At 40.6% G+C, this 15506-nt stretch overlaps 1 protein-coding gene across 2 annotated transcripts in view; it reads left to right on the top strand.

Annotated features, from left to right (window-relative positions):
• TRMT61A (tRNA methyltransferase 61A) overlaps positions 1-6761 on the top strand; it is a 58584-nt gene extending 51823 nt beyond the window's left edge. Inside the window, exon 3 of one of the 2 annotated variants that reach the window (XM_081334421.1) lies at positions 5424-6761. In XM_081334421.1, the coding sequence (XP_081190547.1) occupies positions 5424-5752 (329 nt within the window). In that variant the 3' untranslated portion in view covers positions 5753-6761. The remainder of the gene's footprint in view (positions 1-5423) is intronic. The other variant, XM_081334420.1, reaches the window with a different exon arrangement.
• Positions 6762-15506: the final 8745 nt, after the last annotated feature.

The raw sequence follows: 15506 nt of genomic DNA, 5'->3' as shown, positions 1-15506 counted from the left end.
GGAGACCTGCCGAGGTTTGGGGAGGTTTGGGGAGGCGCCCAAACCTCCCCAAACAGGAACGGAGACCTGCCGAGGTTTGGGGACGTTTGGGGAGGCGCCCAAACCTCCCCAAACGTCGGCAGGTCTGCGCGGAGGAACGGAGACCTGCCGAGGTTTGGGGAGGCGCCCAAACCTCCCCAAAGGTCGGCAGGAGGAACGGAGACCTGCCGAGGTTTGGGGAGGCGCCCAAACCTCCCCAAAGGTCGGCAGGAGGAACGGAGACATGCCGAGGTTTGGGGAGGTTTGGGGAGGCGCCCAAACCTCCCCAAAGGTCGGCAGGAAAACGGAGACCTGCCGAGGTTTGGGGAGGTTTGGGGAGGCGCCCAAACCTCCCCAAAGGTCGGCAGGTCTGCGCGGAGGAACGGAGACCTGCCGAGGTTTGGGGAGGCGCCCAAACCTCCCCAAACAGGAACGGAGACCTGCCGAGGTTTGGGGACATTTGGGGAGGCGCCCAAACCTCCCCAAAGGTCGGCAGGTCTGCGCGGAGGAACGGAGACCTGCCGAGGTTTGGGGAGGCGCCCAAACCTCCCCAAACGTCGGCAGGAGGAACGGAGACCTGCCGAGGTTTGGGGAGGTTTGGGGAGGCACCCAAACCTCCCCAAACGTCGGCAGGTCTGCGCGGAGGAACGGAGACCTGCCGAGGTTTGGGGAGGTTTGGGGAGGCGCCCAAACCTCCCCAAAGGTCGGCAGGAGGAACGGAGACCTGCCGAGGTTTGGGGAGGCGCCCAAACCTCCCCAAAGGTCGGCAGGAGGCACGGAGACCTGCCGAGGTTTGGGGAGGTTTGGGGAGGCGCCCAAACCTCCCCAAAGGTCGGCAGGAGGAACGGAGACCTGCCGAGGTTTGGGGAGGTTTGGGGAGGCGCCCAAACCTCCCCAAAGGTCTGCGCGGAGGAACGGAGACCTGCCGAGGTTTGGGGAGGCGCCCAAACCTCCCCAAACGTCGGCAGGTCTCCGTTCCTCCGCGCCCTGCCTGCCTGCTTCTTTCCGCTGCGGAAAGAAGCAGGCAGGCAAGGCGCGGAGGTCCGGAGACCTGCCGAAGTTTGGGGAGGTTTGGGGAGGTGCGCGCGCACCTCCCCAAACCTCCCCAAACTTCGGCAGGTCTCCGGATGGCGGTGGCTTGGGAGAGGTGCGCGCGATCCCGGAAGCACCAAAGCCTCGGCCGCGCACAAGTCCTCGGTAAGTTTTTTTGTTGACTGGAGTATAAGCCGAAGTGGAATTTTTCAGCCCAAAAAGTGGGCTGAAAAATTCGGCTTATACTCAAGTATATACGGTAATAGTTCAATCCAGTCTTGGCTGTCTGTTTTCTCTTTGAACATGAACTTAAATTTAAAATATTATATTTTATATTATTTATATTAAAAGATCTTTCAGCTGCATTCTAGAGTGACATAATACTTTCTTCTGCACATCTGTGCTAGGCAGAATGCAGTTACATCTAGCCTGTCATCAAAAGGGATAGGAAGTTACCATTTTAATATGAATGTAATTAGCATTTTGAAATTACTGTACAGTCTGAAATGTAGTTATGCTTAAAACTGAAACCTTTTTGAACATGTTCCTTTTAGGAAAAAATGTTCCTTTTAGGAAAAAATGTATATAAATGCACCAATTTTCAAATGGTGCAAAAATAGACAAAATAAACTTAAGTTTGTAAAAATAAGAAAGTGAACAAAATTAAACTTAATATTCCCCCCCTCCAAGAACAGTTTCTTCTCCTGTTCTTCTAATTCTGTTCTACTGCATGATGTAAACCTTCTGGTCAAGACTTTATCAACTATTTATTTTTGTATCTCCTGTCTTTTTTTTTGCACTAAATTACCAAAGGAATGAATAGAACTAGGAACACTAATAATGAGCTATCTGTCTTGCTTTCATAAGCCATTGACAATCAAATTAACATTAATGAACTTATAAAAGTAATAATTTCCCTGCAATACCTCCTACATTTTGTTTATTAACCACATTTTTGTCCTATCCTAGTCAACCAACTCTGGGTGTTGTATTAAGTCACCAATAAAGACCACCAACATAGACTAATAACACTACTCTCACCCTCTTTAAAACACTAAACATGTTGGTCAAAAACCTAAGCAGTTGCCCATTGTTCATCATTAGAAGTCAGTAGTCTGCTGAAAAGTATATTTCAGTGCTTTCCAAAATTACAGAAGAAGAGGGCAGATACATCTTGGAGATCGTTCATTTATAGGCAGCAGCACAGCAGTCAAGTAGTATACTTCATTATGCAGGTGTCATCACAGAGGAAGCCTATCCTCCAGCCCATACCTCTTTTAGTTCTGATAGGTGAGGGATCTTGAGAAAATCCATTTAAAATGTTTAGTCAACACAAGCAGAATCAAGCCGAGTAAGATTACCTCTTGGGTCCAGAAGCCCAGTGAAAGGTCTTGAGATAGGTGTAACTGCAGTCTCAGATTTTGTAATTGCAAAATAAGGGGAAGAGATGTGCCTGGGAAACAATCAGACAAGAGAGGCAGGAGCCCCAGTGGCTTAACAATCAAAGAGACAAACTTAGGAAGCACCAGCTCTAATAGATCAAGTGTTAAAAGTGATGGCAGGAAGTTTGTAGTTTCAGACTTGCAAGATTTATGGCAGTCCTCTTGAGTAAACTAAACAGGAAACATGACTAGATGAACTGATTCTATTTTATTGTAAGGCTACTTTATAGAATCTCGCAAATCTGAAAGTAGAAACTTCCCTTACCATTTTTAATTGCTTGATTCATTAGGGAGGATCCTTCCTAAATTTCGTTCTCTGATTGTTAAACCGCTGGGGCTCCTGTGTCTCTTGTGCAATTGTTTCCAAGAGAGCATGTCTTCCCCTCTTACGCCAAGGGCATCCATATATTCCATTTCAGGTTTTCCATGCTTGCAGGGAATAGTCTGCCAATGACACCCCAGCCATAGACCATGTTGCAGTGGTCTGGGCATAAATTACCATCACCAAGACATTCTGATCTAAGTAAGGCTGTAACTACCGTACTATCCAGAACTAAACAGAGGTCCAGAAACCGTTATCTTCTGCTGCCATTCAGCCAAGAGATATGAGTCCCAAGTCATGTACCTGTTCTCTAGATGAGCCTGGGTTGGCAATGTATAATTGAGTATCATCAGTTACTTCTCCCAGTAGCCTCATATAGATGTTGAATAATTTAATTTAATTTAATTTAATAATATTTATATACCGCCCTTCTCCCTGAGGACTCAGGGCGGTTCACAGGGCAGAATAAAATACTAAATACAAACATTAAAAAGAGATTAAATGATTGCCCAAGTTAAAACAATTGGAATACAATTCTAAAACCCCAAGATAAAATTAAGACACCAAAAATAAAAAACCCCACCAATCCCCATCAGGCTAGGCCGGCTTGTACAAACAGAAACGTCTTGAGATCGCGACGAAAGGATAATAATAATGAGGAAAACACCAAGCCCTGGAATATTCGACCTTGGAGCAACCACAGATGCTGTAAGTGCTCTCCCAGTATGCCAGCTGACCAAGGTAGACCAAATTTATAACCAAAGACATGCCAACTAATACCACTTTTTATTATAAAACTACAGTAACAGTATCTTGCAAGTCTGAATGTGCTTCACCCCTCCTTCCCTTTATTTTCATGAGAACTAAGGGGGGCGGGGAATCATGTCTGAGACGTTTTTTCAAATTACATTTCTGCCCAGGATTCAGACTTCTTTCATTTGACTTGTGTCTTGGTTGCAACTCTTCCTCCTGTTCCTCAAAGTTATTCCTTCTTCCCATTACACATTATAACAGCCAGCCGTAGAGTTACCTCATAACAATGATCCTAGTCCGTGCAGGTGGTTGGAGGGATACCATGATCAATAATATTGAATCCTGTTAATGGGACCAGGAGGGGCACACCTTTCCATCTAGGTCCTGACAGAATATTAATGTTGTTTCAATCATTTGTCCAGACCTGAAACCTGTCTAAAAATATCTACATAGTCCACTTCTATGAATAGCAGTTTCACCAATATGGCTAGTTCTTCAAGACAGTGTCCACCACCACCTCCTTCAAGAAAGGTGGGGGCAACACACACTTCCTCAAAGAGATAGAAACCACTTCTTGAACCCAGCCATGCACATGTAAACTCTTGTCAATTTTCAATCATTTTTAGTTCCAGAAAATAATTTTGTACATATCTTATATAAATGAGTTTTCTTCTGATGTGATTATAGGCTCACATGATTGGTTGAACATCCAGTTTCATAAAATTATAAAGTAGAGTTAAAATAGAGTTAGGGATATTGGATGGGAGACATTCCCCCTCTCCCTTTAAAAATTTCCAGGGAAATCAAAGAAACATCCTGCAAACAGCAGTAGCAAACAACATCTGGATTGTTGCCAAGAAAACTACCCAGTCCAGTCTGTGAAGTTGGTAGGAGTCACACTTGATTTGAAGGAGACTTTTTATTTAATACAAAATATATGCCACTGATAATAAAACAGGCAGCTTTGAAAATTCCATAAAACAGTGTCAGGATTTATACAAAGGCAAAGAAAGTTATGCAGTGCTGTTCTTCCTGCCAAGGAAAAATAAAAAAGCCATATTAGATTGATGGAAATTCATTTGAACATTTTGTTTAGTTGGAGAGGATAGTTGAAGAGATGCTATTGTCAATAAGCCCTGTGAACAGAGACCCAAATTTGACATCTTCCTCTGGCTCCAAATAATTTACCCAGCAGAAAAGATTTTTGTATGTTCAAATATATCGTCACTATTTATTCAAACCTGATATTAGGAGCTTTTCAGAAAAACACAGAAGGGCGTTGTGAGAAAGTCGCTGTCTCTAATGAGCTGCTAACATCTGTGTGAAGAATTTAAGAATTGGAGCAGAAATTAAGGACAAGGCATAAGAAAAAGGGAGAAACTTCCAGTTTTGTCTATATAAGGCAGCCAGGTACACAAGACATAGAGCTGATGCAGACGTATATTGATGGTTCACTACTATACATATAGTATCTATTCAACAGCAAGTGTCATTAAGTTCTGTGGAGCCTATTACCAGACCAGTGCTGTAGTCTTGCAGTTCAAACTAAATATTTAAATTCTGTATATTCCTGATTCTGTTGGAAGTTTTTTCCATGCATGAAATTGTAGATTTCATATAACCATCCCCGCAACCATCTGCAATGTATAAGATTCCCTCTCTTTTTATACAAACCAGCAACTACAGTCATTATATAATATACTTCAGAAGAATGATCCCATTGGCTTTAATGAATCTCCTTTGGAAATAAATAGTTCACAGAAATGTGCTTTAAATAGCATTATAGGAAATCAGATTAAGATGAAATTCTTAAAATTGCTGGTTTTCCATTCACAATCTTCCTTTTTCTGTTGTAGGTGGACGCATATGTTCCTTTTCCCCTTGCATCGAGCAAGTTCAAAGGACCTGCTTAGCTTTGGAGGAACACGGCTTTACTGAAATCACTACTTCGGAGATCCTGCTCAGAGTTTACAATGTTCGAACAATTAGTTTGCAAATCCCTGATCTTGGAAAAACAGCAGATGGTAATTCCAGCACTGGGACTGATGGAGGCAACCTATCAAATGAAGATGCCTTGTGTCCAAATCTTCCACAGGAAACTGTACAATTTAAGAGCGGTGTGCCACTTAAGGAAATGGTGGGTCACACTGGTTATTTGACCTTTGCTACTAAAAACGTATTTTAAATACAGGCTTGAGAGTGTTTCTGCTATGCGCCCTCTGAATGTAATTTTCCCAGCTCTTTGCTTCCAGAGCAGTTCCATATATAGTCAGATTGATATTTTGTTTAAAGAGCTAGGCAGGAGCACTGACCAGATCAGCCTTGGCAACGTGCTGTTATTCTGAAACAATGCTTGCCTAGTTGTCAGGTATAGATGATGTACTAATAGCTGTCAGGTGTGTTTTGGAATTTACAAAGTAAAAGTCACAGGGTGTGTGTGTGTGCGTGTGTGCGTGTGTGTTTTTTGACATTTTTCTCCCTCAAAGAGGGTTAGCCATAAAGATTTTTTTTCATGTCTGAATATTTGCTTTAGAAATATATATATTTTTAAAAAAGAATATGAAACAAGCCTACTGTGGCTTTCAATTAAGGCTATTAAAAACCACATCATGTGAAGTAAACATGTTTTTTATTCATACCCCAAAAGAGCTTCAGAGTACAGAAACGCATGTACCAAACTCTTGTCAGCAATTCCTTAAACTGAATGCATCTTTTTCTTGGAATGTACAACTGTCTTCTGCTTTGGAGCCCAACCCTATGATAGGGCAAAACTGCTTTGATAATTGTTGAAGGGGCTACAACATGGGTAGCCCCTGTACTCCACAGTACCTGTTGATCTTTGAATCCAGTGTGGTATTTGAGGGTGTTGGCTTTGTCCCTCATTAATAAAAAACAGGAACTTTGAATAAAGCATGGATTCTATAGAGCAGGGGTGTCAAACTTGCAATGTCACGCAACGTGTCGCGACCTATCACGACTTTTTCGCCATTGCTGGCAATGGGGTGGGCGTGGTTTTGCTATGATGCATCCAGCCCGCGGGCCAGCAGTTTGACACCCCTGCTATAGACTCTTTTTTTATAGAAACATGCTGAAATTGCTTAAAGGTACAATTTATCAGACAATAGGTATTACATGTAATTCCAATGAATGGGGACATTCCCTAGATACAGAGTGTAACTTTACATCTGCATTTGCACACACAGCTTATATGTACAATCAGTTTCCTCATTTACTTCACTGGGTGGGTATCACTGAGCACGCTATTTAGCATTTGTGGATCTGTGTCCTTTCACTGGAATGAATGGAAAAGCCTTTCAGAATGAAGCAACACTGTAGCTCAATCCATCCATGGTTTGTCTATTTTTGATTTAACACATTACCCGAGCCTATCCAAGCCATTATGACTTGTTCAAGAGGCCATATTCTGGGCTTGTCACAGCTCTGTGAATGCAGAGAGTGTACAGGTAATCCTCGACTTATAGCAGTTCATTTAGTGACTGTTCAAAGTTACAACGGCACCAAAAAAGTGACATGATAATTTTTCACACTTATGACCGTTGCACTGTCCCTACAGTCATGTGATTTACATTTGGATACTTAACAACTGGTTCATATTTATGACAGGAGTAGTGTCCTGGGGTCCTGGCAAGCAAAGCCAATGGGGAAGCCAGATTCACTTAACAACCCTGTTACTAATTTAACAACTGCAGTGATTCAGTTAACAGTTGTGGCAAGAACTGAACAAAACTCAGTTAACAAATTTCTCACTTAGCAACATTAATTTTGGGCTCAATTGTGGTTGTAAGTCGAGGACTACCTGTATAGAGTGCTATCATGCCGAAGTCGTGCAGAAAAATCCTGTGGAGTGCTTTTTTTCCCCCCTTGTCATTCTCAAGCTATACAATCTGGAAGAAGTCAGTATAAATCATTGGGGCCATGTCTTGGAATAAGTCACTTAAGGCTTATCTTCAGACATACTTTCCATAAGAGAAAGTTTTCTCGAATCAGTGTAATTCAACATATTTGCTGCAGACAAGGTGATCAGACGGTCCTCTGTCATTAGAAAGCACAGGTGTAGGGTTTCATTGGTGGAACTTGGTTGCAACTTTCTCCTGCAACAGTTATTCAGGAGCATTTAAATCTCTTCATCTACTCATTGTACGAATAAATTCTAAGCACAAATACAGATGTATATAGTCATAAATAAATGGCTGTTTTTGCAATAGTCTCATCTCTTACTCTCCATCATCAAATGCTCTCTTTGTTTGATCATTCTTACATGTAAGATTAAATTTTACTTATCACCACAAACGTTTTAAGATTAAATTATTCTTGGTGCCTTCTTGCATTGAAGAGTTTTATCTTTGCAGATAGTTGATAAAATGAACTGTACAAGGATATATCTGCTCCAGGTACAGGCTGTTTAATATATCTGCCTGAAATATGAAATTGATTTTGCCCTTTTCTTGACAAGAAAAAAAAAATGTAATGAATCCTTGAACGGGTAGGTTACAGCTCTGGTGCTAATCTGTAACAGTTGAACCAGTGACGGTAGCAAAGATAAGGCTTAAAGGACAGCTGAGCAGATTAAAAATCAGGAAAGCAAATCGTTTAAAAAGGCTGTTACATAATTGGCCTTATGACTGCTTTTCCCCTCAGAAGAGGTGAAAATCTTTATGGCACGCACTAACAAAATACTTCTGTGGGAAAGTAGGACAAAAGCTCTTGCATCATTAATGGGGTAGCACAAGGGTTTCCCAACAAAGGAAGAGAAGGCTCACATTTGTTTAAAGGCTAGGCCAGAAGTGGAAGCAGGACCCCAGTCAATCTGCTACGCCTCCTTGACTAATGCTACATGTTCTTTCTTGGAATGCCTTGAACTTGAGGCTGGTATCTGATCCCTGGTGTGGCATCCATTGTAGAAGTGAAGTATAAGGATCTCAAATGTATTGTCTTTTAGCACTTAATACAATTTTTACTGTAAGTATTTTATTTGGGGAAAAAATAAGGGCACATAGGACAATGGGGGTATGAATGGAGCATAGTTCATGATTTGCTCCCACGGCTGCTTTGTTTTTGTTTAGAACTCTTTAGCTAACTTTCCAAAGTCAAAGTACCTTTCTGTAAATGGAAAGTTTGCTATATATTTCGGCTCTCGAGCCCGTTTCAAAATTAGAGAAAGTCTCATGAGCAGCATGACAACTTAATTGACATGGGGTGACGAAGAAAAGTCTCCATTGAATTGAGTTTAGCTCCAAGGAACTATATTTTGGCAGCAAGACAAGTTATTTGTGTTTGCTGGGTTCTGAGTTTTTTTTACTTCCTAAGTCTAGCAAGTAAACTTGGATTTCAGGTTGTTCCCCATCCAAGTATTAACCAAACGAACTCTTCATAGCTTCCAAGATCAGGCAAGTTTCACTTGAGTTCTGCCAAGTTACACACTGTTGTTGTTGTTGTTAGTTGCGAAGTCGTGTCCGACCCATCGCGACCCTATGGACAATGTTCCTCCAGGCCTTCCTGTCCTCTACCATCTTCTGGAGTCCATTTAAGCTCACGCCTACTGCTTCAGTGACTCCATCCAGCCACCTCATTCTCTGTCGTCCCCTTCTTCTATTGCCCTCAATCTTTCCCAGCATTAGGCTCTTCTCCAGTGAGTCCTTCCTTCTCATTAGATGGCCAAAGTATTTGAGTTTTAGCTTCAGGATCTGGCCTTCTAAAGAGCAGTCAGGGTTGATCTCCTCTAGGACTGACCGGTTTGATCGCCTTGCAGTCCAAGGGACTCGCAGGAGTCTTCTCCAGCACCATAGTTCAAAGGCTTCAATTCTTTGGCGCTCAGCCTTTCTTATGGTCCAGCTTTCACTGCCATACATTGCAACTGGGAAGACCATAGCCTTGACTATACGTACTTTTGTTGACAGGGTGATGTCTCTGCTTTTTAGTGTGCGACACACTGTAAATAACTGAAATATCTTTTTTCAAGGTAAAAAAGAGGTGCGCATCAAAAAACAAAACAAAAAAACAGGCAACATCCATTCCTAAACACGCAAAAAATGGGGAGAGGGGAATTCAACACAATAAATTAGGAAATATAACACAACCGTCCAAGACACAGTGCAGCAGCATCTATTCACATTATGTCCTGATTTTCATATAAGAATAACATAAAAATGCCATTCCTAGGTGATCTTCCATCCTGGCAACCTGCTTGGTTTCCTGTGAGAAGTTTATTACATAGTTTTAGGTCAATCATTCAACTGGAACATAAATTGCTTGTACCCACCTGCAGTGGTTTACCCAAATCTTTATGTAATGTTTGAAAAATCCAGGAGAATGGATAAAGTAAGAAAAGTGGGTAAGATAATCCAGGAGAATGGGATAGAAAAGTTGGAAGAAGGCAACATTCTTTTATCTTCAAAAAGAGAAGATTTTTTTGGGGGGGAACTACAGACCAATCATTCTGACTCTGACACCTGGGAAGATTCTAGTGCATTTCATAAAGAGATCAGTTTGTAAGCAACAGACATCACTATGAATTTGTGAAGTTTTAATGAATCGTATCTCTTAGATAACTATCTCAAAGCGTTACAACGCTGTATCTTAATATCTTGACTTCTGCAAAGTTTTTTTTTACTAAATGCTTCATAATATTTTGATTAGCAAACTAGTTACATATCAGCTAGATGGCAAAAGGTGAAAAAAACTGTCCTGAAAGTCATAATCAAAGACTGGTCATCAATAGTTTAATATTAAACTGTATTATTTAATCAAAAGGTAATGAAATGTCTGCAAGAATATAATCAAACTCCGAAACCCCTAAGAACCAAACAGTTCAACTCTTCTATTGAACATATACTTTCCAAATCACAGAAAGCAGTTATTCGATTTTACTTTGCATTGATCAGATCCTTTCTAGATACCACATTTTAAGACCAATTCAGACAAAGTGGAATATATTCAGAAAAAGGCAATGAGGACAATCAAGGGACTGGAAAGTATGTACATTCTATGAAGGGAGTTTTTTAAAACTGGGAATGTTTAACCTTGAGAGGGAAAGACTGAGGGGGTATCTGATAGCCTTGCCTTGCCGCTGATACCTGAAAAGATGTCACATAGAACAAGGTCAAGACCTAATCTCTAACATTCCAGAGTGCAGGACCTGTTAACAGTGGATTTAAGTTACAGAAAGGCAGACTCCATTGAATGTGGAGGGCAGAGGAAAATTTCCTAGCAACAGTTTGTGGAATCAATTATTCAGAGGAGGAGGAGTCTCCCTTTCAGTATGTTTTCTTTTAGAGGTTAAAAAGCCATCTGTCACAGGCAAGTTTGAAGCTGAATTCTTGCACTGAACAAGGATAGGGCTCAGTGGCTTAAATGGCCCCTTATCAAGTTTATGGTTTTGTGTCAGATGCAAGAAACGGAACTCCCAATCACTGAATTAGTAAAAGGCAAAGTTAAAAGGTTTCAAGGAGCAGTGCAGTGAGTGTTAATTTATTGTAACACAGATGTTGAGCTAAACTCTGCCTTAAACATGTGTCCCGGTTTACCTCTCATATTCAGGGCACTAAGGTTAATTGACAAATAAGCCAACTGGAGCCTGTATTCATTTTCTTTTCTTTTCTTTTCAACCACAAATGAAATATTAAAAACCACATTTTAAAAAGATCGGTTAAATTTTTAAAAGATACTTTCTATACATTCTTCTAAAAAAATGAAATCATTTCATTTTGGATGTATCCTGATTCCCCAGCCAGATAGTTTATTGCCAATGGACTTCCTGCCAGTGAGGGGGGGGAAAGCATAGCTGTTTTCTAAAGTGTGCCTTTGATTCAATTAATTTCAGGATTCGAGACTGTTTGGCATGGATTTGTGATGAAATTATCTTCAAAGAAATATCTTTCAAGATAAGATTTCTGGGAAGGACCTGGAAAATGAACTTTGCACAGGGGTCTATGTGTATACTCCTTCCTTTCTCATATACATATCCCTTACACTAAGACAATGTGCAGTACAAATATTTTGATTGCTGCCTTGTTCATAAACTTCCCAATTTCATCCAAAATATGCATAAGGAAGAGAAGAGAGATCACTGAAGACAGCAAGGCATTGAATAACATAATATTGGAACAGAGGAGCACACTTCTATTAATGGATTCCTATCAGATTAATGCAGAGGTTCTGTTATTCTTCATTAAATGTACAGCTTATCTTACCACTGCAGGTAGTCATTGGTTTACAACATTTCATTTAGTGGCTGTTTCACAATGGCAGTGAAAAAAGTGACACGATCATTTTTCACACTGACAACCATTTGCAGCATTCCCATGGTCACGTGATCAAAATTCATGCTTGGCAACTGACTTGTGCTTACAACATTTGCAGTATCCCAGGGTCATGTGATCAGCTTTTGTGACCTGACAAGCAAAGTCAATGGGAAAGTCAAATTCACTTAACAACCGTATTATTAATTTAACAACTGCAGCTATTCACTTAACAACTATGGCAAGAAAGGTCTTAAAAGGGGGCAAAATTCACCTAATGATCTCGCTTAACAACAGAAATTTTGGGCTAATTTGTGGTTGTATGTCAAGGAGTACCTATATAAATAGCACCCAAGGGAATAATATCAGGTATCATACAAACTAAAAGGAGTTTGTAAGACAAGAAAAGAAGTAAAACATAAGTAACACCAATAACCAGTTAAATTCTCAGTGGGTTAGGACGCTGAGCTTGTCGATCAGAAGGTCGGCAGTTTGGCGGTTCGAATCCCGAGTGCCGCGTAACAGAGTGAGCACCTGTTACTCGTCCCAGCTTCTGCCAACCTAGCAGTTCGAAAGCACGTAAAAATGCAAGTAGAAAAATAGGGACCACTACGGTGGGAAGGTAACAGTGTTCCGTGCGCCTTTGGCGTCTAGTCATGCCGGCCACATGACCACGGAGACGTCCTCGGACAAGCGCTGGCTCTTCGGCTTTGAAACGGAGATGAGCACCGGCCCCTAGAGTCGGAAACGACTAGCACGCATGTGCAGGGGAACCTTTACCTTTACCTATCTGAATGAACTCAGAGCAGGAGAGGATGGGGGGGAATGCCCTTCTCAGAAAAGGAGATTAGATCCAGCCACAGAGATTAAGAATCTTGCTGGCTACAAGTCTGATTATTTCTACATCTAAGGTAATGGGTCTCTTAATAAATTACTATTATTAGTACCTAATTCCAACACTAGTTAAGGTAACACAGGAATATTATCTAAGTGAAATTATTTTTAAAGTTTAGCATTTAATATACTATATAACCATCCAGGTAAATATTAAGAACTTCGCAACAGAAGCATGACATCTTGAAGGAAGTAGAATTATTGTAAGAAATGGTGGGACACTCAGAATAAAAACAAAAAAGAAGTGGAAGGAATTCTGACAGATTAGGGCAAAAAGTCAGATCTCATTGTCACAACAACAGTCAAAAGAATTGTCTTCAGTCAGCCAATTCTTCAGATCTTTGCATCTCCTCAGGAGAAGCTTCTCTCTTCTAAGCTTGGAATGTTGGTCTAATTCAGGTAGCTATAATTTACAATACCGCTTAACAATTCTGAAAGTATGATTTCCTAGCTTTACGGCATTACCAATAACACCTACAGCAATTTTATAGTTTTACTATTAACATCCCTAAATATTTTGGGTCAAAGACTCCAAACTTTTTTAAACAAATGATTTCTCATTTCTTGAACAAATGCTCTAAAAGGATAATTTGAACCTAGCACATGCCTGCAAATAATAAGACCTTTCTGGAGCAAATTTCTTCCTAAACAAGACTAGGTTAGTTGGAATCTGCCAGAGCAAGTCAGGAAAACCTAAAAGGTGATCTCCCACTAGTGCTTCAGCAAAGAAAGAAGAATTTGCCCCATCCTTCACTATCTGTTGCAGATGTCCCAATTACATGCCTGAGGCTAATGCAAGCTATGACAGTCATGAGGGTCACTGGGAAACATAAGCACAAGGTTGCAACTGCCCGGCAACTGTCCTGCTGTTGAATTTCTAATTTGTCACTCTGAAAGAACAAAATGTTAGACTAGCAGTTTCCCAAGCTGAAAGCGTTCTGCCTGGTGTGGGTGGTTAAGCTGACAACTGCTGTTCTTACATGGGGAAATTTGCCCTTTTTTTACTTGGAGTCTGGATAGAGCAAAATAGAAGCAGGAATTCACTGCTTTTTCAAAAGCCACCCCGATTTTCAGGCTTCCAAAAGGTCATGTAAATAATGGTCATTTTTAAAAAATTAAAGACACTGGAAATTGCTACTTAAAGGAGCTGTCTCTTTATACAGCTACATCTTTTTTTAGACCATATAAAAACCTGAACATAAATTACATTGTTTTTTAAAAGGGGTTATTTGCACTTTTGCATGCTCCAAGTAGCCTCTTCTGAATCATTTTCAGAGGCTGCATAGCTCTACTGAACATTACGTTTGTTGATCTTCCTGAAAACTAAAGCTTTTGCAAACCAAAATGAAATTGCTAAAGGTTTCCATTTTTGCTCTGACAAACTAGTGTCCCTGTTTGATCTGAGGAACAACTAAACAGCATCATCTGCTCAATAGTAGCTGCTCTTTGATTATAAATTGTGGCTGGCTATATTAGGACATCAGCTTTAAAGTCCCAGGTAAGTTTCAGCTGGGCAGGTCAAGTCATATATGTATAATTTGTAATAGGCTTTCAAGTGAACTGCAGTTGGATTGCTTGACTATACTTCCCAATGTCCCTACCCAGACGCAATACATATTAACTGGAGAAGGATGGACAGGAGCAGTGTTTTTTCAAATCAACTCTATCAACTTTAAGATGTGTGGACTTCAGTTCCCAGAATTCCCCAGACATCTTAAAGTTGCCAGGTTTGAAAAACACTGTTTCCAGGACCATTCGCCTTCCCTCAATTCCTTTCTTTTTGCAACACTGAGGACACCAAATATTTGATCTTGAAAGACTTAAAAGCAAGAGCCTAATTACTGAATTCCACAGGAAAGCAATTTGGGCTTCACATTATTTAGCTGGGTTGCCTTCTTTCTTTAATGTGGTCTGAAGGTGGGGGGGGGTGGCAAAATGCCATTCCTCACACAAGTCTCAACATGTCTCCTTTAGTGCAAAGTGTCTCTTTTGTCCTTCCTGACTGCAAGGAATTTCTCCAGCCTCCAAGCAGGTTCCTGGCATGTAACCAAGGCTGCAATGACCTTTTTCTGCAACTTGGTCTGAAGGCACATGACAGTTCTGCTGAAAAGAGGCTTGTCTGAACTTGCGAATTACTAGGATAAGGGCTTTCAGAAGAACTATAGCTAATAATCAGAAATGGCCTTTTAGCTCAAAACTGAATATGTGGAGTCCAGCTAAACTTCTTTTTATTTGCTCTCGCTTTTCCCTTGGAATGCTAAATGCAGCCAGAGGTCCAAACTGAGTATTGTTTTAGATTATGCTGGCTGGAAAATTCTAGAAGTTGAAATCCACAAATGCTGAAGTTGCCAAATTTGAAAAACACTGGTTCAACAGCTTCTGATAGTGAAGATGGCCCTTTCAAACTCTTTCTCTTAGAAAATGACATGGCTGTCTCAGTGTCAATTTTATAAAGTTTTTTTTCTATCTTATTATTACGCTTTATGGTTTAAACTGATTTTAAAGCAGTTTTGAAAGACCTGAATTGTCAGGGCAATGTGCCTTTAAAAACATTTTAAAAATTGTTAATATTTTAATCAGGAGAAAAGAAGAAAGGGAAAGGAAATTGAGACCTCTGCAAACTGCACATGTATTTACTGCCAGTATATATCCCGAAACAAAACCTAGCATTCCTGTTTTTCAGATGAGAAACTGTTTTACCAGAGAGCATATCTTGGTGACAGAATGCATAGTTTTTATGCACACTGCTCTGTGTTCAATCCTTATGATTTCTGGTTAAAAGAATCA

This window comes from Vipera berus (genome assembly GCF_964194415.1).
Source record: "Vipera berus genome assembly, chromosome: 1".
Classification (NCBI taxonomy): Eukaryota; Metazoa; Chordata; class Lepidosauria; order Squamata; family Viperidae; genus Vipera; species Vipera berus.
The sequence above is the reverse complement of the archived record's forward strand: the minus strand, read 5'-3'. Positions and strand labels throughout refer to the sequence as shown.